Source organism: Lepisma saccharinum, chromosome 6 (assembly GCF_977018435.1).
Source record: "Lepisma saccharinum chromosome 6, izLepSacc3.1, whole genome shotgun sequence".
Lineage (NCBI taxonomy): Eukaryota > Metazoa > Arthropoda > Insecta > Zygentoma > Lepismatidae > Lepisma > Lepisma saccharinum.
In genome coordinates this window covers 27173351-27198335 of record NC_139234.1, presented here as the reverse complement: position 1 = coordinate 27198335, position 24985 = coordinate 27173351, and the positions used below count along the sequence as shown (strand labels likewise).

The 24985-nt window shown below is 37.9% G+C and overlaps 1 protein-coding gene across 4 annotated transcripts in view; it reads right to left on the bottom strand.

Moving 5' to 3' along the window:
- Positions 1-594: 594 nt before the first annotated feature.
- The window catches only part of LOC145989281 (calcium-responsive transcription factor-like), a 62373-nt gene continuing 37982 nt past the window's right edge, over positions 595-24985 (bottom strand). For 3 of the 4 annotated variants that reach the window (XM_083124608.1, XM_083124610.1, XM_083124611.1), the window contains 2 exons: positions 24350-24486; positions 17839-18129 (listed from right to left, as the gene is read on the bottom strand). In XM_083124608.1, coding sequence (XP_082980734.1) covers positions 24359-24486 — 128 coding nt within the window. In that variant the 3' untranslated portion in view covers positions 17839-18129; positions 24350-24358. Of the gene's footprint in view, positions 1412-17838; positions 18130-24349; positions 24487-24985 lie in introns of those variants that run through there. The other variant, XM_083124609.1, reaches the window with a different exon arrangement.

Below are 24985 nucleotides of genomic sequence, written 5' to 3'. Positions count from 1 at the left end.
TGTGATCAGCATCACGCCCCTGACCACCTTTACCCCCCAGGGTTTCCCCCAGGTACCCATGTTCTTCGACGCTGGGTGGGCGCTGGGATCGCTTCCAACGGGGATCGAATCCGGGATCTTTAGCATGGTAGTCAGACACGTTACCGACTGAGCCACTGCGGCCAACTGTGGATGTCAAGACCAGAGCGGACTGGGAAAGATGTGTACCAAACAATTAAGATTTTTATGAAAGCACATGACATGACCTTTTCAGCACATGACACAAATTTTAAATGCAAGATCAAGTTTACATATGCATTTAGAACAATTCATGGACACACACATATATAACATAACATAAATGACCTAGATTTGAATTTCACGTAAAATATGTGCATGAAATAATTGTATAGGGAAAATCGCCTCGAATAAGAACACTTCCACACTTTTCAAATTCTTTAGTACAGAACAACTATTTTTCAACCAGTGAATTCTTCTCATTGTTGCAATCAAGACACTATAATCAAATGCATGCAGGAAACCTAAAGGATTATAAAGAAACACATTGTTATGGGGTTTATTTTTTATTAAGTCAAAATCTTGGTATATAATTTGTATATATTGTAAAATAATTTAACTTCAATTAAAAAAAAATAACCTTAAAAACACCATTTACAATACATCATATTTATTCTCCACATGTTTGTTTTCTCTTTCACCTTAAATCTCGAGAAGATATTTTGATGCCTTTTCCACTTTCGTCCTTGTTCTATAAAGTTGAGCTTCCAACCAATAGTAATCATTTAAGAATAAAAAGAACTTTTAAACATAATTAAAACACTAATGGTGTACTGCATATCTACAGCAATTATTAGTTTTTGATTTAAAAATAAAATTAAGATATATCATGATTATTATTTAAAAACTGTACCTACAGTGCTACATATATAGTACTGCAAAAAATTATTTATCTAATAACAATAATCACAAGAACATTATATTCTTACTTTTGCAGATAAAAAAAATGGATACCTAATAAATTTGTTTCAACAATTATTTCTCTTTTGCTGTAGATAGGCAGCTCACTTTGACCACTTTGGGATTTCTACTTACTTAACTACAGACTGTATTGAACTCGCACAATTTTGGAACATGGTGGAGGATGATATAGTCGAATCCTGCAGGAACTGTTCCTTCCTGTTAATACGTAACACTACGTGTGTTCCTATTTTTCAATTCAGTACCATTTTATTATTCACATATGATAGCAACTTCTCCACACATAACACAATATTTTATCTTCTGAACTAAACAAACATGCTCACTTGGCTCTAAGATGGGAAAGCATGATCTGCCAACTCTTGCTTCTCCACATTCATGAATATTTCCTCTCTGGTAATTAGATATCCTTGTTTGATCTTATGTGGCTGTGCTGTAAGTGAATAATAAATGCTTTAAATTTGCAACTTTTGCAGAATAAAACGAATATATAGCTTTCAAGGATTCAACGTTATGTAGGTTCAGCCCCGGCCCTAGAATTTTGCCGCCCCATGCAATTTTACTTCTTGCCACCCCCACCTCAAAATACATACAAAGCAAAGGTAATGTATGAACAACTAAGCTTGTTATCCGTGGAAATTTAACATGGTATATCCAATTTTTAACATAATAAAATGAAAGAATACATAATGTGAGTAGATAAGTTATTCATAAAAAATAATATAATAATTATATTTAAGTCTAATAATAATAAAATATCTGTTGCATACTCACCATAGTTTCTGCCAGCATGCAGAACTCTCAGCTCTCCTGTTTTGATTTATGACTATTTAATTTTTACTGTATATAATTATGTACATTTTCCAGAACGTTGTGCATGAAGTAACATATCTTCACTTCATCACTATTTACAAAAAACTATGTATGTACAATTATGTACGTCTCATAAACCACGATTTCTTCATGATTATACTATTCACTTTGTATCTTTTCCCCTTAAGTTGGAAAGCTTACAAATGAACTTTTCTATTTGCAAAGTCATGAATAACAGAACCATAGTCTAATTTTTGACCAATTTCATGTTCAATTGAGATCATGGCATCATCGATTTTAAATTCTTCGGCCTTCACTACATCCCTTGCCCCAAATTTCAGAAATTTGTGCAAAGCTCTTTTTGTCATTTGCATTTACGATCTTCTGCACCCGCGAGTTTCCTTTTATCAGACATACCTTAGCTTACAATTACAAATGCAACAAATAATTTATAAATCTCTTACCACGACTTGACGAAACAGTTGTTTTAATGATAGCACAAATAACAAGTCTCTCAATACATTGTCACACCCAAACGTACGTGCGTTCTCACCCATGACATAAACTAACTACACTATTGTTACACCGTCATGATCGTAAATGAGGTGCAACCAGCAACAACAAAAACAGCATATATTCGTACGTACTATTGCGTCTTGAAGTGTGAATACATGTGCGAACCAAACCGTTCGCGTACTGCTTGTGAACCACTTATTCTCACCATTGGGACGTGGGTTGCAGCATCGGGCAAACTGCTTGTGAACCGTTCATGGCGATCCATCAGCTGTTGGTTTTTCTGATGAACACAAAGGCGTTCGCAGTTCACACTGGGACGGCGTCGTGCGTATTTCGTTGCTTTTGGTCTGCTCGCGAACCTCCAGATTTTCTGTTGGTTTTGTTGCAGTTTTTGATGTAATTATGGAGTGGTCAGAGGAAGATGCTCTAAAACTTATTGGTATTTATAAAACTAAATCTTTACTCTGGGATCCTAAACATAAGGACCATAAAAAAAAAAAAAAAAATAAGATGCCTGGAGGGAAATAGGTGCAGAGATGAATATTTGTGCGGACAAATGTGAATTCTATCCATCATAAGCTCCGTACCGGTGCATTTTTTGTACTGGTTGGTGTGCCTCCAATGTCATCGTTTCCTATTCTTATTGCACAAACTACCCATCACTTAAGCCACACCACTCATCATCAAAATCGCATACTTTTCCTCACGCGAAGACATAATGGCAAGATGAACACTGAAGAAATGCTTGCCTGTGGTTCGCGGTTTCCCAAGGATCGTTGGAAGTTTGCTGTAAGAATGATTTAAGCGAACGGTTCACAAGCGGTTCGCGAACAGTTTGGTTCACACATGTATACGCACCTTTGTGTGATTCGGCAATACGTATCATCATCTTTTCCGATCAACACATCAAAGAATAATGCAGCTCTATTTCCGACTACCGAATGCGACACGTCAGTTTAATTCAAACCTCGATAACAGGGGGCGGGGATGGAGGACTGCCGCGCGATCAAACAATAGATAGCATTGTAACTTGCCACCGAACACGCACAGTAGACGTTGCTTACCATTTTCACAGACAAAACATTAATAGCTGCTTTTGTAAGAGGACAACTAATATAAATTTGTTTGTTTCGTAGTTACTCCTTATCAGTTTCTGCTTTATACTGCATATGCAAATGGATTCAATTTGAACTTTCACCGCCCCAAGACCACCAAACTGCCTCAAATAATTCAGCTTCCATTTTTTTTATACATTTTGCTGGTTTTGCACTTTTTAAAAATAAGAACTGAATATAATTCCACAATTCAGCATTAAAGATGCATTAGCTAACGACAGTTTAATCAGTTACAAATAAACATTACATTCTTTTAAAATTATTCATGTTTTCAAATATATTTAGGTCCGTATATGATCTCCCTTGCACTTGTAAGTTTGAACTTGTAAAATTCAATTACTATGAAAGCAATTTAAACGAAGTTTTGTTGTTGAAATTTTATCAACATGTTGAAATTTTATCAACATGTTGAAATTTTCTCAACATGCGGAAATTGGTTCATATATCGTAATAATATAATAATAATAATATCAGTCAGTAACGCATCTGACTACCATGCTAAAGGTCCCAGGTTCGATCCCCGGCTGGTTCAAATCTGGGAACTTTTCTAACATTGGAAGCAGCCCGGCGCCCACCCAGCGTCGAATAACATGGGTACCTGGGGGAAACCCTGGGGGGTAAAGGCGGTCAGGGGCATGATGCTGATCACATCACCCCCACTCATGACCGGATCAAGAAAGTGTGGGGCATTACCCCCACACCCCCTATACGCCTTCATGGCATGGTGCTATGCACAGGGGAGCACTTTACTTTTTTATTCATTCTTTGAGGCGAAAAAAATATAAACATATCATTACTTCAATGGAAAACACTTATGAAAATCTACTTCACTTGCTTCAGAAAATCATTACCCATATATCAAAATAAATTACACAACATTTATGAGTTATTCGTGTAACACTACTAACCTTTAAAGATTATCAGGAATATTAAAGTGGCATATTATTAATTTCTATTCAATTCTAATTCAATACAAATTATCTCGCCGTGAAGATCTGCATCCATGTTGTTTTGATCAAGAAACCAGAATCGAGCTCACTCATGATCTTACACCAGTCATTTTACAAAGTATAATAAAGGACAACTTGTATCTCTTATGGCAAGGAAAAATTTAAATGCATTTTCCATTAATTTATATTACTTAGTATTAACTTAAACTTAATTTTCAAAATATAATTCCCAATTCATGAAGTTCAGTTCAACAGCGAAAACTGAAATGTCAAATTTACTTGAATACATGTCTGCATTAGTAAGTGAATGTGAGCAACTTTTATGTTGAATCTTGGGCTGTCAGAGCCAAAGGATAGCATTTGGAGCTGAAGCTCCACCCAATTCAAAGTCCAAAAGACGACTGTTTGCTATCATTTAAAAAAAAATTCCAAAAGAGTATTTCTTGAATATCTGTCTATGTATATACACTGGTCAAAAATATTAGGGGAGCAAGCAAGGAATCCCAAAACCAAAGTTGGTAAGTCGAAAGTAGCAATGTATTTTGATTAGGTGAGTGAGTCCTCAAACAGTACAATACATGTCTATTGAGTCATTAGCACAACAGAGTTCTAGGGGTGATTTCTGCAAGGTACTGCACAAAATCAGGAGAACAGCACGGTGATAAGACAACAGAAATGGACATATACGCAACAGATCCATACCTCTAATAAGGCGTGTGGTCGCCATGAACTGCTATGACAGCTGCACATCTGTTTTGCATGGAACCAATAAGGTTATCAATGACAGCCTGCGGGATATTCACCCATTCCAACTGTTGCAGAGTTGTAGGCGGCACTGGCCGAGCAGCAATGCGTCTTCCAAGTGTGTCCCACACATGTTCAATGGGATTCAAGTCTGGGGAGGATGATGGCCATACTATTCGTACGATACCCTCATCCCGTAGCATGGCATCAACCAGACGTGCTCGGTGAGGTCGGTCATTCTCGTCCACAAAAATGAAACGATCACCGATATCTGCAGCCATTGGGACAACATGAGGCCTGAGGATCTCATCCCGGTACCGTAAGGCTGTCAAAGTACCGTTCCGGATAATGTGCAGGGGGGTACGTCGATCAACACTGATCCCTGCTCATACCATTAAGCCACCACCACCATACTGAGACACTTTGCGCACATGTGCGGGATAATTGCGAGTCCCACGTTCCCTCCAGATGAGAATGCGTCGATTATCTGACTGGAGACTGAAACGCGACTCATCCGAGAAGATAACTGAACTCCACTCTCCATGTCCCCACTCACGATGTTCCACAGCCCACTGTCAGTGGGCCCTACGGTGTTGAGCATTCAGAGGGACACACACCATTGGTCTTCTTGCATAAAGACCCCTTTCCCGCAGGCGATTTCGTACAGTTTGGCCCGAGACTCTTCGTCCTGTTGCCAAAACAAGGCCATGTTGCAAGTCAGTTGCAGTTTGCTGCCTATTCCTGCAAGCCGACAATGCTAAGTACCGGTCTTCCCTAACTGTTGTTGACCATGGGCGACCTTGCCCAGGCCTCCTTCGTACTGTACCTGTCTGTTGAAATCGTGTCCACAACCTGGAAATGACACTGCGTGACATGCCAAGGGCTGCAGCCACCTCACGTTGTGTTTGCCCTGCTTTCATCCTCCCAATGGCTCTCCATGCGCTAGATTCCCCTAAATCGTGTTGTTCTGCCATCGTTCCTATTCAACACTACTCAACTGAATCCCACCTGCACTTACGGTCTGCCAGCACCAAACAACCGGTGTTCCCAAGTGACCTCGTGATTGCTCCTCATATCACAAATTCTGCAACGTGCCTTATGGTGTCACTAGAGAGCTCTTCATGCTGATGATTCATCACAGATGAATTGTACTGGTTGAGGACACACTCACTTCATCAATATACATTGCTACTTTTGACTTTACAACTTTGGTTTTGGGATTTCTTGCTTGCTCCCCTAATTGTTTTGACCAGTGTATGTAATCTATTTGTTTTTTTAAAAAAAAATGGTATCAAGTAAAAAAATACAAAAGATCATAACTAAATATTTGGCAGCATGAAGTCTTACAAGAAAGAATCATTGGTGTACCAGAGCGTTGAAGTAAGATCTGCAACGTCCAGTTGGACACCAATCGTCACAAAGTTAGTCCACTACTCCTTTTGTTGGGAACATGAGACTCTTAGTAACGCATCAGGGCTTGCTGGGTAACAAGTATAACACCACCAATATCTGAAATTATACACTGTTGTAGGTTCACACATGCATATGCATTTTTCTATTATATAAGGTTACAAACCTCATAATCTATTTCTTCAGGTTAACCTCTTAAAGCCGGAAAAGATGAAAATATCAATTCTCATAACATTTCATAAAACTAACAATTAAAGCACTAGAACTTTCAAACTAACGTTGTGCAATTCACTCACATGTCACTCACGTCTAATTACATAATTAGTTCCTTACTTTCAATTTATCGGCAAGAAGAATACTCAAAAATCAAAAACTATTCTTGAATTCAACCCGTTAACAAGTTCTTGTTGATTCCTCCCCTTCATTTGTTTCTCCAACACAACTCCTCGTTAGTTCAAAATATTCAGGCAGGTTCATACATTCATTCCTCTGCAGAGATGGAAAAGTGGCGTCAACACGAACAGATTATGATGTATTTCAAAACATATGTACAAGTTTCAACAACAAACAACAACTTTACCAGTCTAACTATAGTTGTCTGTGATAATCTGAACATTATTTAAAATAACAAACATTTTAAAAATCTTAACATTTTACAAATATAAAACCTTAAAACACTCGGGTTCATTACAGATTTAACACCTCCTCTCTGTTATTTATCAGAATTCTTATAACCCTGATTTAGTTTCCAGAAGCTACTCCACTAATTAGTGTAAAGTTAATTTCTTGAAAGACAACTATGGTAGAGGGTGGACTAGCTAAATATTGTATGTCTATCCACCACTCTGATATCATCTACAATATGTTATAGAATTCACCCAGGCATCCCAAATACTTTGCTTGAGTGGGGGAGGGGAGGGGGTGGCACATCACACAATGATATTATATTGTATGCATTTGGAACCAGGATATTTTTTTATTACTTGTCCAAAACAAATTAATACAAATCTCTTCATTAATGAACCATTTCTTGGGTACCAATTAAGATTTACATTAATTTTCATGTTTCATGCAGGCACTATATTTTGCTGATTGTGACCAGGGACTGCAGTTGAAACCTACTTTCAGTTTCAGTTTCAGTTCGGCTCGGAATGAAACATTGCGGTTCACTTTCAGTTCTCAAACTGAAACTGGAATGAAACCGGAGTATATATGTCCGAACCAGAACTGGAATGATCTTATGTTTTACGTCCAATTCGGCACGGAATGAAACCATTCGGTTCATTTTCAGTTCTCGAACTGAAACTGGAATGGAACCGGAATCTATATGTCCGAACCGTAACTGGAATGATCTGAGGTTATAGTTTCAGTTCGGCCCGGAATAAAACCTTTCGGTTCACTTTCAGTTCTTGAACTGAAACTGGAATGAAACCGGAGCATATCTATCCGAACTGTAACTAGAATGATCTGAGGTTGTACTTCTAGTTCGGCCCGGAATGAAACCCTTCTGTTCATTTTTAGTTCTCGAAATAAAATTGGAACGAAACTGGAGTATATCTACCAGAACTGTAATTGGATGGTCTGAACTATCACTTCCAGTTTGGCCCGGAATGAAAGTTTTCAGTTCAGTTTCAGTTCTCGAACTTAAACCGTTTCCAGACCCAAATGTTAAGGATCTGGGTGCGTTTTGCTATGTTTGAAATCGAGAAAAATACTGAGTAACTTTTATAACTTCTTCATTTAAGAACTGTATCTCACATTGTACTGACAATTGTACTTTTTTGTAATTATCTGTGAAATGAAAACGAAAAGTTTATATGAATCCGCCGCGTCACTTTTACCTCACTTGATTCAGTTCAAAATGGCACCAAACAATGGGATGAAAATTAACTGTGAAAAAAGTTACGTATCTTCATTACAGTAACCAAATTGTAGTTAATCAAACATACATTTCTGAAAGTAGCATATGACATCACAGTACAGTAACCAAATTGTAGTTAATAAAACAGATACAATTCTATGTGAGCTGTGGCTAGCTTCATAAGTGTGTCCATTTTCATGCAAAACTACATCAATAAGATTAATACACATTAGATTTTCCTATGGCAGCAAATTTTCCAATTCATGGAAAATGGCATTTACTCTTTTGTGTGTAATTACATAATTTTGTTTGGTTTTCTGAATTCCTGAAAATAGAAAATTAAAATAAAATAGTGTATGAACTGTTAATTTATGAAAAACGCAATAAGCATCTATCCTCGATGGATATTTTCACACCTACAAATAACCATGGATTAAAGAAATATGCTTCACAAACTTTGGTTGATTGTAAATGATACATGTCATAATTTTGTAGTAAGAGTTCCTCCTCCTCGTATGTAACACAGTATTTGCACTTTAACAGCTATTATTTAAATTTTGAATAAAAAAGGAAATTAGGTCATACATAAATCTTACAATGTTAATCTTTTAAATGTCTTTCCAAACGAGAATTATGAAAAACGACAGCAAACATGTGAGCATGAAATACAATGACTATTCACCTTCCTCCTCGACGAACTCGTAAACACTACTGGAGCTAATAGAGGATCTGAAAGAATTTTCATCTTGGTTTAAGGCTGGCAAGTGCTGATCAGAACGCTTTTGGAATAAAGCATTCGTCCGCAAGACCATGAGATCATCAAGTGTTGGAGAGGAAAGGTTGTACCTCAAATCTGACATTACAAACTTCACACTTGAGAACAACCGCTCCACGCTTACCTGGGTGGCTGGTAAAGCCAAAACCACCGGTCTCGGAAAAAATGTGCCCGGAAAAGTGCACTCTCGCAATAAAAGTGGGAAAAATGCTCATTGCACTTGCCTTCCCCATTTACCAATTGAAAGAAAATGTATTGTGGTTTAAGCAGACAGTGTGTCGATCAAACTTCTTTCGTGACCGCATAACCAATGACCACCACTCTTGGACAATGCCGATATGAGAATTGTTTCTTAAATTGCGCTGCAGCTGTGATGAAAAACACGATTCCAATGTGGATTTCATTAATATCTTGTATGAACAGGGTTATTTATAGTACCTGGATTTAAACATGGCATGGCAGTCGGGTAGGAGGCCACGTGATTGGTTGGGAACGGGAATGCAATGCGATGTAAGGCACTGTTGGAAAATACATACTTCCTGTTCAATTCCTACAGGTGGTGACGCAATAGAAACTGGACCGGACGGACGTAGTGACTATACCTGCCGCAAAATTAGTTTGGTATTGACACTTGTGAACCACGTGTTGAAATCGGGTCTACGTCACTGCGGGAGGGTGGGTTGCTGGCATGCGAGCCAATCAAAATCTTCCCAGTGCTTCACCCAGGCCCTGGTTACCTAGCAACAGAAAAAGTTTTTCTCGGTGTTGCCGCTTATCGGGCGATTCTTCCTGCGATCAGATTTCATGTTGTTGGGAGAGGACGTGTTGTTTGTTTGTTGCGTTGCTTTACTGTGATATTTTAACCAGTCCGTTTGTTTAGTGTTTATTGAATTTAGAGTATTCTTTGTTGTATATAGCGTGTAGTGTGTTATTTTTTTGTACATAATTTTCTGTGTTCTGCTTGAGTGTGTCGTGTGCTTGTGTGAAGAATGTCAAGCACAGGAGGCAATACTCGAGATGACAATGTACCAAAGAGACCATGCACTAAAAGAAAAAGGAATTCTTCTCAAAGCCAAACGCGAGAGATGGTTTGTTCTGAGCGCAAATAATTTGAGCAAGAGAAAAACAATGGGGGTCGAATCATTTCTGTGAACAAAGTTCTGGACAGGACTGTTGCTGCTTTCGGCGTGTCTAAGAAAACTATTGTTACCATAGGGAAAGAAAAATATAATGTGGTAGAAATAAATAAATAAATAAATGCGAGGCTTCAAAATTGGAAACCCCAGGAAAGAAGAGGAATATCAGTAAACGCGTGACAAATTTAGATACCTTTCAGCAAGATGCTATTCTCGCCATATTTACTCTTATTATAGGAGGAAAGATCATCCCACTGTTGGGAAACTGCACGTTTCATTGAAAAATTCGGCATTTTTTCCAAGGTGGGGAAACATCTTTAAGGATAGTTATAAAATATCTTGGATTCTCATACAAAAAAAAAAATAATGGATGCAAAATAAAGTAAAGTATGGAGGCATATGGGGATGTGGAGGTAAATCTCCACACATTCTCGACCTAGGCCATATTATGGAGGTGATGTGGTTCACCAACTACCTTTACCACAGGTTTGCCCCAGGTACTCACTTGGGCTGAGTCGACCCCGGAGCCGCTCGGGATATTTGAAAAAGTTCCACAAACCACCGTGGGTCTCACGCGTGAAAGTCAGACGCTCCACCAACTGGACTTTGTGCACTTCAGTTGCGGTATAATTGAAAGACGGGCAGACTTTAACGGCGACTTTGGAAAGAAATGATTATTGAAAGTGTATATACAGAATGGATTGAAAAGGTAACCTGTAAACAATGCTCGTTTCATTAATTCGTTCATGTTGTAAGGGAGATAGAAATGAATAGAAAAAAACAATAACACATTCATCATTGTTATTTCATTTTCCTCAAAAAACAATAACACATTTCATCATTGTTCTTCCTTTTCATAACACGTTTTCCTCGACACAGCGTCAGACGGCTGCAGTGCGTACTGTACCGCCGCATGATATGGCAACACCGTGACGCGTGTTCCTTCAGCTCTCAATACCAAACTAATTTTGCGGCAGGTATAGTGAGACACCTACTGACTATTTGAATCAGCAATGTTATTTTTTTTTATGTTGTAACAATATTACATTTATTTTGTTATAATTGAAATCTGGGCTATAAAATATGAAAAATGACACCAAACACGACCAAGATATACGAATTACAAACATATTGCAACTCAGAAGTAATAACTACGTATCCATATTATTATGTAGTGTATTGGAAGCAATCAGTTCGTGTTTGGTGTCATTTTTCACACTTATTTCATACAATTTTTAGGTATATAAAATATTGAGAATTCAGGGGGTACACAGAAATATTCAATTATGTCAAGGGGGACTCTCAGGCAAAAAAAATTGAGAAACACTGCCTTAATGGAATTTCGGATCTTATTTATTTCCAAATATTCGGATCTGGCAGCCCCCAAAATACCAAATTGTTCACTACGAAGTTTTATTCGGAAACAAAACTTAAACTGAAAGCACACGGAGGGTTATGGTGCACCAGAATGTAGCGAAACATTTCAGTTCAGGTTCGGTTGTGGACCAAAAGTGTTCACAATGAAGTTTCATTCCGGAGCTGAACTGAAACTGAAAGTACACGGAGGGTTATGGCGCACCAGAATGTAGCGAAACATTACAGTTCAGGTTCGAGTACGAACTATAAGTCGAACTGGAGCATGTTTTAGTTCGAGTTCAAATTCGGTTCGCAGTCCCTGATTGTGACAGCATGATTCTTTACTATATGGGACTGTCATCAAACTACATTCATTCATATATTTTAACTACGACAAATTTAACAGTGGTTAGAAAAAAGGTTCTTTAACCTGTAAACAGGTTTTAAAGTGTGCCTTCCAATTGCGGAGTGCAGTACAACATATCATGGAAGAAAAACTACTTGCTGTAGTTAGTTTGTGGGTTGATTTTCTTTCTCAAAGAATCACTCTCTTGTGAAAAGTGAAATTTTGATATCGTCTTCCCAATAAGACAATTAGGAGAAGAAAATTTAAATTTTACACAAAAATTTCAATTCGGAGAGCCCCTTTGGCCACACAAACAGGGTGAAGTTATGTTCATAATAGTGCAACAGTCCATCACTCAAAACTTGTTAATGAACTGTTGCACTATAATAATAATAATATATTGGGACTACAAACAAAAGTGTCTTTGCATATCTTCCCCTCCATCTGCTCCACTCTACCCCTCCCCAATATGCCCAACTATGATGCACTGGACATGGTGTTCATCCCAGTTTTTTTGTTGTTGCTGGTCCCGCTATAATATACTATGCAAAACTACTAATTGACCGACAAAAGCCATTGGAAAAATCTGATGGGATGGACGATATTGGAAATTTGATATCATGTTATATCGTCACAGACAATACGATAGAATATTTTTTCTGTGTCATGATATTGGTGATGTATCGTCTGCATGATATATATATCACCAAATATCATGACTATATATTGCAGATAAGATGTATATCGCTAAAATATTGTGACAATATATCAGCAACACGATATGTATTGCCAAAATATCATGATGATATATCATAGACATGATACATATTGCCAAAATATCGTGACTATATATTGTCTAGTTGATATCACCTTGACAATATTATTTCAATATCACGATATTAATCACTATAGTCTCTCACCTTATACCTTACCAAACAAGGATCTGAGGAATAATCCAACGATCATTTGGCCAAGGAAAGACACTTCTTATCATCAAATCTTGAATTCACTTATGAACTTATGAAACTACAAATATTGGTTAACACCAGAAGCACAAGAATCGGATATTCCTAGAACAGCATAAAGGGATCATTTTCACCCCTCATAACAAATTCATTTAAAAAATTCCAAATTCACTTCAGAATATAACTACAGAGAATTGCTCTCGGTACTCATATTTATATAAAACTGGTGACATTAGAAACAGAAACTCAAAAAATTTTAATACCAAACTACCTACCTCAATGTGTGCTCCTCGTGCCACGCTGCAAACATCAAGGCGATATTCCCACTCATGCCACAAGCGTTCTAACCAGGGTTTAAAAAAAAACATTTAAAAAAAAAAAAAAAAAACTCAACCCACCTGGGTCCAGGTGGGTTTAATCCGGCTATTTCAGGTTTAGTTGAGGATTTATAAATAAAATGTGAATACATGTAATAAACATTTGTAATTGATGCTCAACCTACCCACTGCACTTTGCCACCCACCACACCAACTAGCAGACCACAACAAAGTGCTAAACCACAGTAATGTTTATTATTTATCCTTTATTCTCTTATGATTTCCTGGTTACCTCTGTGGATAGCAAGTTTGTATGTTTGAATTGATATTAGCAGATGTTGCAATAATGGATACATTATGATATAAGATACATTACAACTTTTGTCAGAAGCATCAAGAGATCAATTGCAGGTGTGTACCATTATCTTCAGTCTCAAGCATAATAAAATAGCGATAGCATAGATAGTATACATAGTATTCCCCAGTAGAAGATTTTTTGTTTCAAGAAACACGCTGTTACGTAGAATGTAATAGTTGTGTTACTGTAATAATTTAGTCATCTTGTAATTCTATGCTATTTGGTATACAAACTGCAGTAACGAATGTATTCAATATTGAGCAAACATGAATACGTTGCTGTTCAACATACATATTGGAATCTTTTTTCTAAAGTACCTGCAGAATCTACAGCTTAATATAGGTCTATATAATTTCTTAATAAAGATTAAATGTTTGTATTGATGTACTGAGCTCTGATATTTCGTTCTACTTCATTTCAATATTAGAAGTGTTGTGCATTTTAGATAGCAAAATTAATCTCAAATTATAATGACAGTCGTGATCGCATTCTAAGAATCTAAAATGCAATCTTCACTAATATACACCTCTATGACGTTCCTTCATTTCAGAAATCAATGAAATACCAAAGTTAACAAAAACCCACTGGGTTTTAAAATGCTTTTTTTCAAGTGGGTCCAACCTGAAAAAAACTGCCGGGTTATTTCGGGTTGGGCCCACCTTGGCGAACCCTGGTTCCAACATATCTACAGCGACGGTCTCGAATGCTGGCAATGATGCGACATTTCAGATCTTCCAGATCTTGAGGCAGTGGAGGTACGTATACAAGATCTTTTATGTGACCCCATAAGAAGAAGTCGCAGGCAAGTCAGAGGACCTTGGTGGCCGCTTGCAGAACACAGCATCTTTGTTTCCGGAGCGTGCACTCCATCTTCCTTCAAGTTTCTCATTTAGAAAATTCCAAACATTGAAATGCCAGTGAGGAGGTGCTCCATCTTGTTGGAATATAAATTCATTGTCTTCTTCTTTTAATTGTGGAAAAGGCCACTCACTGAGCATATCAAGATAATTCATACCGTTGATATTGTCCTCGTGAAAGAAAAATGGCCCAAAACACTTTCAGTTTCGATACGGCACAGAACACATTTACCTTAGGGGAGTCACGTTCAACTTCCAAAACAAAATGTGTATTCTGGGTCCCCCAAATCCTAACATTGTGTTTGTTTACTTTCCCACTGACGTTGAACGTTGCTTCGTCACTGAAAATGATTTTCGTTGACAGGTCCTTACTATTCTCCATAAGTGTTAATAAATGTTCACAGAAAGCAAGTCGTTTTTCACTGTCATCAGGTTTTAACTTTTGCAGTAACTGCAGTTTGTAGGGATGAAACATCAAATGAGTACGTAAGATTTTGGACACGGAGGATTTAGGGATGTTTAACTGCAGACTAGCTCTACGCACAGACTTCATATCACTACGTACAAATGTGTCCCGCACCTGTTCCACAATTTCCACATTGGCAGATGGTCTCCCTGAACGGCCCTTCCTATGATCACATACTCATCCTCTCTCTACAAAATCTCTTTACCATCTCAGAATCGTCTTGCGACTAGGTGCTGCATGTCTGAAGGTACGTCGGAAGGCACGCTGAACTGCCACTACATTCCCTGTGTTATGGTATTCCAGGACACACCAACTACGTTCCTGTGGGTTCGCCATGAATCTCTAAACACTACAGAATTCACACTGAACTGAAATGCAAACCTACACAACCAGTAAACCAACAGTAACACAATTTGCTTCTAACAACAATGCCATTTACAATAACACATTAACAATCATTTTTTTCCCTTTCTTTTCATTCTTTTATTGTTATGCCACCTATTGTTGTAGTTAAAGCCAAGAATTACACATCTGCTAAAATTCTTTGTGCTGTTCTTTGGAATGGTATCTGTATAAATTTCGTAACATACATAATTAAAATTTTGTGGTCGTTTATAATCACGCATGTTTTTGTGGGCATGCTGTATTTTTTATATAATTTTCTGAAATGTATATATTATAATCAAATTGTTGAGATGAAGGTTTGATACCTATTGATTACAAATTAGACTCACTGCATCATTCATGAGTGCTGACGTGAAAAACATTACAATAATTTTTGAATACATAACATTTTATAAGAAAGCAATTTTATTTATCCATATGCATATCAGCACCATGAACTTATCATAGTTCAATCACCGAATCTTTTAAACAATTTTCTACACATTATTTTTATTTCTCGCACACATTTCCCACAAAACTGCTTTGGAGCAACTGGTTTTGATATCTTTGCATACATCAACTGAAACTTCATTCACTTTGATGACTCTCGTCCTGCAGTGTTATCATAATCATGCTATCCTTCTTTCCACATCCTACTTCTATTTATTTTCCTCTCTTCAGTTCATTTGACAGCTGATGAATGAATTTCTTCCTTTTCATCATCCATTTATTTGATTTGACTACCAGGTCCAAAATATTATAGAATATGTTGATGTGCATATCTGCAGCCTTGGTGATGTATTTCTGAGTCATTTGATCAACCATATTCACCATGCACTTTGTTGTAGTATATAAATCTATAATTTCAGGTTTCCTTTCCCCTTCTTTACTCACTGCTACATCAGCATGCAGTGTACCGAGAACAAGAGCATTCGTATTCTCTTTACCTTGGTACACATCAAGGTTCATCCGTGTTGCCAGCCTGTCGAAAGATGGTGATAGTGTGTTTTTCAGAATGGCCTTCTTCACTTCAAGATTTCACGGTGATTTTTATTCAGTTACTAACAATGAAGATTTCTTCTCTTGGAGCTTCTTAGTAAGTTGAAGGGACATGAAGAAGTTGTCTGATATGTTACGTTGCTTGGTTTATAAATGGCTTCATCAGATGTAGAACATAATCTCACAGTAACTGCTTGTTTGGAGCGGAGTCCTCTTTACCAAGGAATGGGAATACTTTCTCCCTACATCTGCAGCATGTCAGAATTTGAGTCCGTATTTGTCAGTCTTGTTGGCAATACATTGGGTAAATCTGCACCTTCTTTTGATCGGAAGTAATTATTCACCAATAGTTAAATTTTCACTTGGGTGATAAAAAAACAGACAGTTTTCCACAAACTTAACCCAAATTTCAGACAAAAGCTCAGGCTGATTTATTGTCAAAAAAACGGAGGAATCTGAAAGTTCCCAGAATCCATTCCTCACCATTCTGTCCATGAATTTTGGTCAGCAAAGATGACCGAAAACCACCCAGAGATGTACCTTCAGCACAAAGAGCAGCATAGGCATAAACGATGGCATTCATTGACTCCAACTTATTGAGTGAAACATTTTTTCCATGAGATGAAGCATCGATTCATGAAAACATAGATGAAAGGTGCTGATGACAGAGTTGTCTGCTCAGTGGCACGTGTATTTAACAAGAGCTCCATTCTCCTCCTGGGCATTCAAAGAGAATCTCCTTCCAGATGACAACAGATTGGCATCTACAACCTTCCATATGGTTCATTCTTTAACGACCATCTTCACTGCTTGCGAATTTGATTGAGCCTGCTGAGATGAGAACTGATATACGTCAGCACTATGTTCATCCCCTGATAACTTTTCTCCACTAATATTAGAATTTTCATCCTCAATTGTTTGAAGGCAAAAATTGCTATCCGAATCGGACATCTCACTTTCAGATTCAACAGTTGAACACTCCAGAACATACAGCATCTTGTAAAGAAACTCCTCCTTGACACAACAAGATCGAAGAAGTTGTTCCTGGTCCACCAACACAACCAAAATTATGAAATGGACGTAAATTGTGACAAGTGGGAACCAAATGTCCAGATGAGGCAGGAACTTCTACCTCACACTGATATTGCAGCACAACACTTACAAACATAATTTTGCAACAGTCAAATTGACCCCTCCTGACCTTCTAGTGGTACAATATGAAATATCAAAGAAAAAAACAACATATTTTGTATATTTCATTAAAAAAAAGTCACAAAATTTCAAAGAATAAGTAAGAAAAGTGGAAGTTATTAAATATGGTATAATTTATATTAAATGAAGGCAAGGGTCATTTTGACCTCTTCTGCCATTCTGGAGTAAAGGTAGGCTTAATGGCTTTATTATTTCTGAAATCTTTGTACAAAATACAACTTCATACAGTTTTAAACTATTTTTATTACACAATATTCATGTATTAGAACATTATACATACATGATTAATGTACAAAATCAGTTTTAAAAAATCTGCATTAAAATTTGCAAAAATATAAGGAACTTTGTATCTTAGGCTACAAGAGTTTTTCATCACTATTTACAGGAAGTACATATATATGTAAATAATCCATTGAATGGAAAATGCAATACTTGCAGCATTACATAGCACCAAAATATAATATATTCATCTCTTTTTGCCCCATTGAGCAATAAATCAGGTAAAAGCTACAAGGAGCAAGTGTAAATTTAATTTTAACTTCTCTTCGTTGTTTTTCAGCTATTTCTGTTCCTATATGAGAAGAGAAGAGAGAAAATAAGTTATTGTTCTTTTGCAAATTGGCTAACATAGTTGTTACACAAAAACAATTTGTCCACATCATTGATTTTACATTAATACAGACATTTTTAATGGAAATACGAAATGTGAAATAACATGATGTAATGTTCATTTTGTATGTTTTTTAAGTGTGGGGTGGGGTGCATTTTCCTACCATATTTTGTCACAAAATCTGCTGGAAAATGCAAATTAAACTTGATGAAATTAGACTATTTTCAGACACAATACTTTTACTTTTTGAAGTCTGAATTACTCTTAGTTATGCAAAACCACAAAAAATTCATTCATTCTTCTGTAAAAATTTGAGAGGCTAAAAGGACTACTTTACATAGGGATAAACTTAATACTACATAAATGTGCCATTAGAAAGAAAATGTTTATTTTTGTGTAATAAGTATAGTTTTAACCCATTAACTGTGGCAGATCTACATATAGACTCTCTAAAAATTGTATTTTTTGCAGAGCATCTACATACAGATGGTATTTCAAAATTAACGGTGATATTGCGGCAAGTCACTTTTATAGACATCACTTTATCATGCTTTTATTAGTATTTTTGAGCAAACAATCCATTCTTAATGCTTTGTTGGTGCTTGAAAAATATTTTTCTTGTAATGAGTGTTTTCCTGCATTTTACAATTTGCAGCAGAGTCTATATATAGATTGCTTTCCTAGCTTCATTACTGGCAGTGTGTGTGTGTGTGTGTGTGTGTATGGCTGTTGGTATGGATGGCAACTGTGAACTCGCAGTTTTGGGTGGAGGAATGGTGATTATTGATCCTTAGGTTCAAGGGGGTGGAGGTTTCGCCCAGGTAAAAGTTGCCCTAGATTTGGCAGATGAGGGTGTAAATCAGGTTGGATGAGTGGCAGGTGCACTTGGGGTGAAGGGTGAACTCACCTGTAGCTGTGGGGATCAGGAGGGTGGGGGAGGTGGAGTATGGGGCAGGTCTTGCACCTGGGTTTGTTGTACCTGTGTGATGGGAGGAGTGGTGTGGAAGGGGTGGGAGTGTTTTGGACCAAGATGTTCTTGAGGTTGGGGGGGGGGGGGGGTCATGGAAGTGGACCCTAAGTTTACCCTGAAAGATATCCCAGGTGTCAGGATCACATGTGCAGGATGGGGAGCAGGGTATGTCTGATGTGGGGGTGGTATCCAGTGATCAGAGCTGGAGGATTCGCTTTGGGTTGTTTGGTGCAGTTTTCCTTAACTTCATTAAGCGGTAAGTCTTTTTATAGTTATTTGCCGGCCCCCATGGCATAGTGGTTAGCATATTGCGCTACGATGACAGAGGTCCTGGGTTCAAATCCTGGCCTGGGCATGGATTTTTGTGAGTGTCCATTTATCAATTTTATATAAACACAGTCAAAAAAGCTTTGCATCAGGATGGAAAATGACAAAAGATATATGAAGCACAAGGTTTATTGACAATGACAGTGGGAATACAAAAGAAAAGATGAAGAACAAGATATGTTGAATGAAAAGGGAACAAAAAACGTACAATTTTCTCAGAAATGTGTTTAAAACGAAAATGGCACAATTCATGATGGAGGCGGAAAAATAAAGAACTGTCACAAGAAGACTGTTCGTCTTAGCGGATCCACCAGAAACATTGTCTACCACCTGGTGTGTCCTCCCCTGGCTGCAAGAAGGTCTTGAACACGCTGTGGCATACTGAGGATGAGACGATCAAGGTGATCTTGTGATAAGCGATCCCATTCGTCCTGTGATGCAAGAACTTCACGAAGATTGGTGGGAGCCACAGGATGGTTTGCAATGGCATTTTTTTAGCAGTGACCATGCATGTTCGATGCAATTCATGTCGGGACTTTGCGCTGGCCAGAGCATGCGACGGATATTCGCCGCCTGCAGATAATCGTGCACCATCTGTGCGCAGTGTGGACGGGCATTATCCACCAAGACAAACTCCTCACCAATTTCCTGAAATGGTTCCACAGCCGTCTGGAGAATGTCCCTGCCATAACGAACAGCTGTTTGTGTCCCTCTAATTGGAATTAGGGGCGTTCGACGTCTGAGCATGATCCTTGCCCACACCATGATTCCTCCTCCTTGGCATGGATGGACCCCTTAGACACCACGAAGCTACTCCAGCAGTCCAGGGCCTCGCCACACCCGTCCTCTTCGTGAATCTGGCATTAGACAGAGCCTACATTCATCGGTGAAGAGCACATTAGCCCAATTATCGGGTCCCCAATTTCGATGTGCACAGGCCCAAAGCACACGGTCACGCCGATGTTGTGGCAATAGGTACTGGCGCCGGAGAGGTCTTCTGGAACGTAAACCACTTTCTCGGAGTCTCTTACGGACAATTTGGTTTGACACACGCACACCATAGGCTGCCTGGAGGGCATGAGTGATGTTCCTTGCCGTCATGGTATTCTGTCACCGAGCTGAGGACCATACATAGCAGTCTTGTGCTGGTGTTGTGACCCGTGGACGACCTGTCTGTTGACGATCTGCTACTGTTCCTGTGTCTGTATACCGCATCCAGGTCCTACAGACATCGCTTTTCACCACTCCAACAGCCCTAGCTATAGCCCGTTGAGACATGCCAGTCTGCAGTAGCGTGATGATCCTGGCCCGATCAAACTACACTATCATACGCCTAAGCATGGCTTGCACACAGCTGCACTCGCTCGCCTATGCTAACTGGACACAAGAAACACCTAACTAACCTTCGCCGACTACCGTGGTGCTACGCTTGAACACACGCATGTGCTTGCCGACTCTGGTAGTCATCTTTGGTGATCGGTATAGCACGTAGACTGTGTTATTTTGCACAATGAGCTCTGCTTCATCGTTTCTTGTCCGCTTCGGCATGTTCCGGACGCTATTTTCATCACTTCTCGCGTGATGCAAAACTTTTTTGACTATGTTTAATGTCATCACTCATCCCCATCTTCGCAAATTAGCCAAAAGTGGCTCAAAAAGCGAAGTAAAATAAAACAAATTAATAAACAAAAAATATTTTTTACGTTATTTGTAGTTATTTGTGATGAAATGAATTTGAGGTTGCATTTATATAGAGATGATTAATTTTTGGAAGCACTTCTCTTCAATGTTGCCCCAGGGAAGGGGTTAAAATTAAATTTAGGATTGCATTTATCATTTTAATATTGCAATGTAATTTAATATATTGCTTTTGATCCTGAAATGTGTCCAGTTTCTGTACCAAAATGTTATTCTCTGAATGACAGGTTTGTATCAGAAAGCATAAACGGCAGGTTACAATGGAAACTAAAAATTAGTTCCGAAGCTTTCAACTTCTTGAAGTCAACATTACAGACCAGGTTGGTGCCAGAGAAGCACTGATTCTCATGTATCCCTCTAGATGTCTCTGCCGCATATGAACATTAGAACAACCCTTATTACAACTGTTGCTTTGCAGAAGTAACATGGAATTCACTCCCAATGGGCATAAAACTCGGTACCAGCAAACACTGTTCTGCAGTTTTCCATGTTCACATGCCTACAAATTCTGAACTACGAACAACCAATTCAATCCACATTCATATTCACATCTTTATATTTCTGATTTTCCCCACAAAAATTATATACAACACCCTATTTTTGTTATTTGATATTGTTACTACATAATATGCATTTATGTATTTTCTTGAATTTTATTTTCCTATAGTTTCTTCAGACAAGTTTTTTTAAAAGCATATACAGCATCAAGCCATTATTGTAGTAATGTAGTTTATAATGAAATATTGTTTAAATTAACTGTAACCTATGAAGATAATACAAAATATATATTGTTTCACAAGTTGTCCAACCCTGACTTTGATTACTCATAACATCGTAGCGTACCTCGCATTTTCAAGTTATGTTTTAGCCTTTTAGCAGGCAGGAACATTAAAGAATGTGTTAATTCAGCATAATGCATTTTCCAGTTACTGCAGAGGTAAAGTGGAGTGGGAAAGAAAAAGTAGGAGCAGCCTAGGTGGAGAGCATGCAAGTTGAATCTTGAATAAAACAATCGGTTTGGATTGAGGAAGATAGTCGGTTTTGGTTTGGAAAGAGAGGCGGTTGTGAGTTTGAAAGAGAGGCGGTTGTGAGTTTGAAAGAGAGTCGAGTGGGAGTTTGAAAGAGAGTCGAGTGGGAGTTTGAAAGAGAGTTGAGTGGGAGTTTGAAAGAGAGTTGAGTGGGAGTCTGAAAGTAAGAGACAGGTTTAGTTTGGAAGGCAGTCGATTTTTATTTTGGAAAGTTAACGTTGGTTTGAAAAGTTGTTCGGGGAAGAAGTGCGGAGAAGTTAAGAGACAGTATTAAGAGATTAACAACAGTGTGTGTGTGTGAGAGAGAGTTAACTTTGAAACTTTAATTGATCATCTCTTCGAGAACAAGACAGGTAATATGCTTTTCTCTCATTAGCCAAAGTTGGCAATGCAGTCCTTAGGCCATTTTAACCTGAAAATGTGTGAGTTGCCATTCATTTAAAAGGTTGTGTAGATTAAGTTTTATCTAGGTACATCCGCAGATGAAGGATGCAGCATAAGCGAGTGCTTATGAGCTAACATAACCCCCATGGTTAAGATCCCTGAACCTGTAAGGTCCTTTACAAACTGTAGAGGCTGTAGGGTTCTTTACAACATGAAAACTGGTGTTCTACATGATGAGGGCTTCGATAATGAGATATTTTTAAATATTTTTGATTGCCAGTTCACTCCACATGGAGAATTCTAGAAATTAATTAACAGCTCAAATTGAAGTCATATTTCAGGAGAGGAAAGGTCATCACGTGGTCATAACTCACAGTTTTGTGCCTGATGCCATTTTAATAGCACCATGTGCAGAACTTATTGGATTTAAGAACACCACCTCCCCATTAGCAAAATGGTTAGGTTGAGTGTCGCAGGTTCCATTTTTGGTGGAGGGTTTGATCACACTTTAAACTATAGGTCCAGTCCCAATTGGCATATCTGAGCATACACTATCACTGGCCCTGGCACCATCTGGCAGAATGAATAAGTCATTACAGGTATGGGATAATGCCACATATTTCAAGACTAATTTTTGAAAGTAGTGTAGAGAGTGAAATGACCCTTACAAAATAGCATGCAAGCTTCAAGGAAACCATACTAGTCAACAATTATGTATATAGCCAGACTCTATGGAACAGTGGACAGTGTAATGTGCTACGGTTCAAAGTTCGAAACCTGATTAAGGCACAGATGTATCATTGTGTTTGTCCCATCAGGGCTCCCATGTAATTAAATGGTTAGCACATTGTTGCGAGTGGTACCTGGTTTGATTCCCAGCGCAAGCTCCCAAAATTGCAATTATTCTTCTTGTAGTTCATGGTTGCTACATGCATTTAAACTAGGGATGGGACTGATTAATCGGTACTCTATCGGTATCGGCCGATATAGGCATATCGGTGTATCGGTTTATCAGTAAAATTACAGATTATTTTACCGATCCGATATATAGATAAATATCTGATAATTTAGTGCAAAATTCTGCCATTTTTGTTGTAATTTTTATGGATAATCTCAATGCCCTACTTTTTTAGAAAGTAAATGTCTAAATATGCAATTTCTCTTGCACTGTAGTCACTTTGAAACACACATTTTTTAAGGTCAATGAACCTTTCAGGTTCTTCCAGGACCATTTCTAATTTTATATCAGATCAGTAGAATATCTGTTATCGGTATCAGTAAATTTTATATCGGTACTTTATCGGTATCGGCCAAAATTTCACATTGTCCCATCCCTAATTTAAACACATTTTTTGATGCGATGCTTAGGAGAAAACATGTTCCCTTCATAGACATTTATTATTGGTTTGATTTAATGTTTGTTACTGTTAATGATGTTTAAATGCTTGTAACAATAGTAAACTAAAAGAGGAAGAATTCTATATCACAAGCAAAATGTTGGTACTGACCCAGTATCGTGAGGACAATTCTTTTCATTACTAGAAAAGAAGTAACCGGCTCTGATCTCGAAAGCTAGAAAACAACAGCAATGGGTCTCTCTCTGACCATGTGCCAGCCAATGTAAAAAGTTACTTGGCTCTGGCCCTTAGAGGGTTGTTGCACCATGCAATTTAGTTAAAATTTTTACATGGACATGGTGGGACAACTAGTCTCATTCCGACACCCTTGCTACTCACTACTAAAACATGCTCTCCATTTATACATATTGCCTTACCTCTCTTGTTCAATTTTCAGGAACAACCAAGGGACTTATCCTGCACAAGAACCGTACAACTTCTGGCGTAAATGTTTTCAAAACTTCCAATTGCCCATTACTTCTGCTGACTTCTATCTTCGACACAGCATCATTTCCTATAAAATAATGATAATAACAATAATTTTAACTACAGAAATTAAAAGCAACGAATAAAAGAAAAGAAAATAAGAAAACATGAATAAACAATTTACAGGCTGAAATGTTCTTCCTCCCAGATGGCTGAATTGACAATTACACTAACCCAAGAAAAACTGGTGGGGATCAGTTCATTCTGGCCATATCTTGAAGATTTTAACGAACTCCACTTGGACAGATTACCAAGTTGATCAAGAAATTTCGAGAAATGGGCATAGATAACATTATCTATCAAAGCAAATGAGTACTGATTGATTCCTACAAGCTTTCAGCTGGAAAAAAGGAGTGGATTGGTATCGTTTTGTCCAAGTATGAGTCACCAGCCAGTTGTTCATTTCGAATTTCCAAAGGTTGCGACCCTCAAATTTGCCGAATATCATATTCAATCAGTTCAACATAAACAAAGGCTTCTTACCTTCTTCAATATAGGGAAAGCTTAAGTTTCATAAAAATATGAGG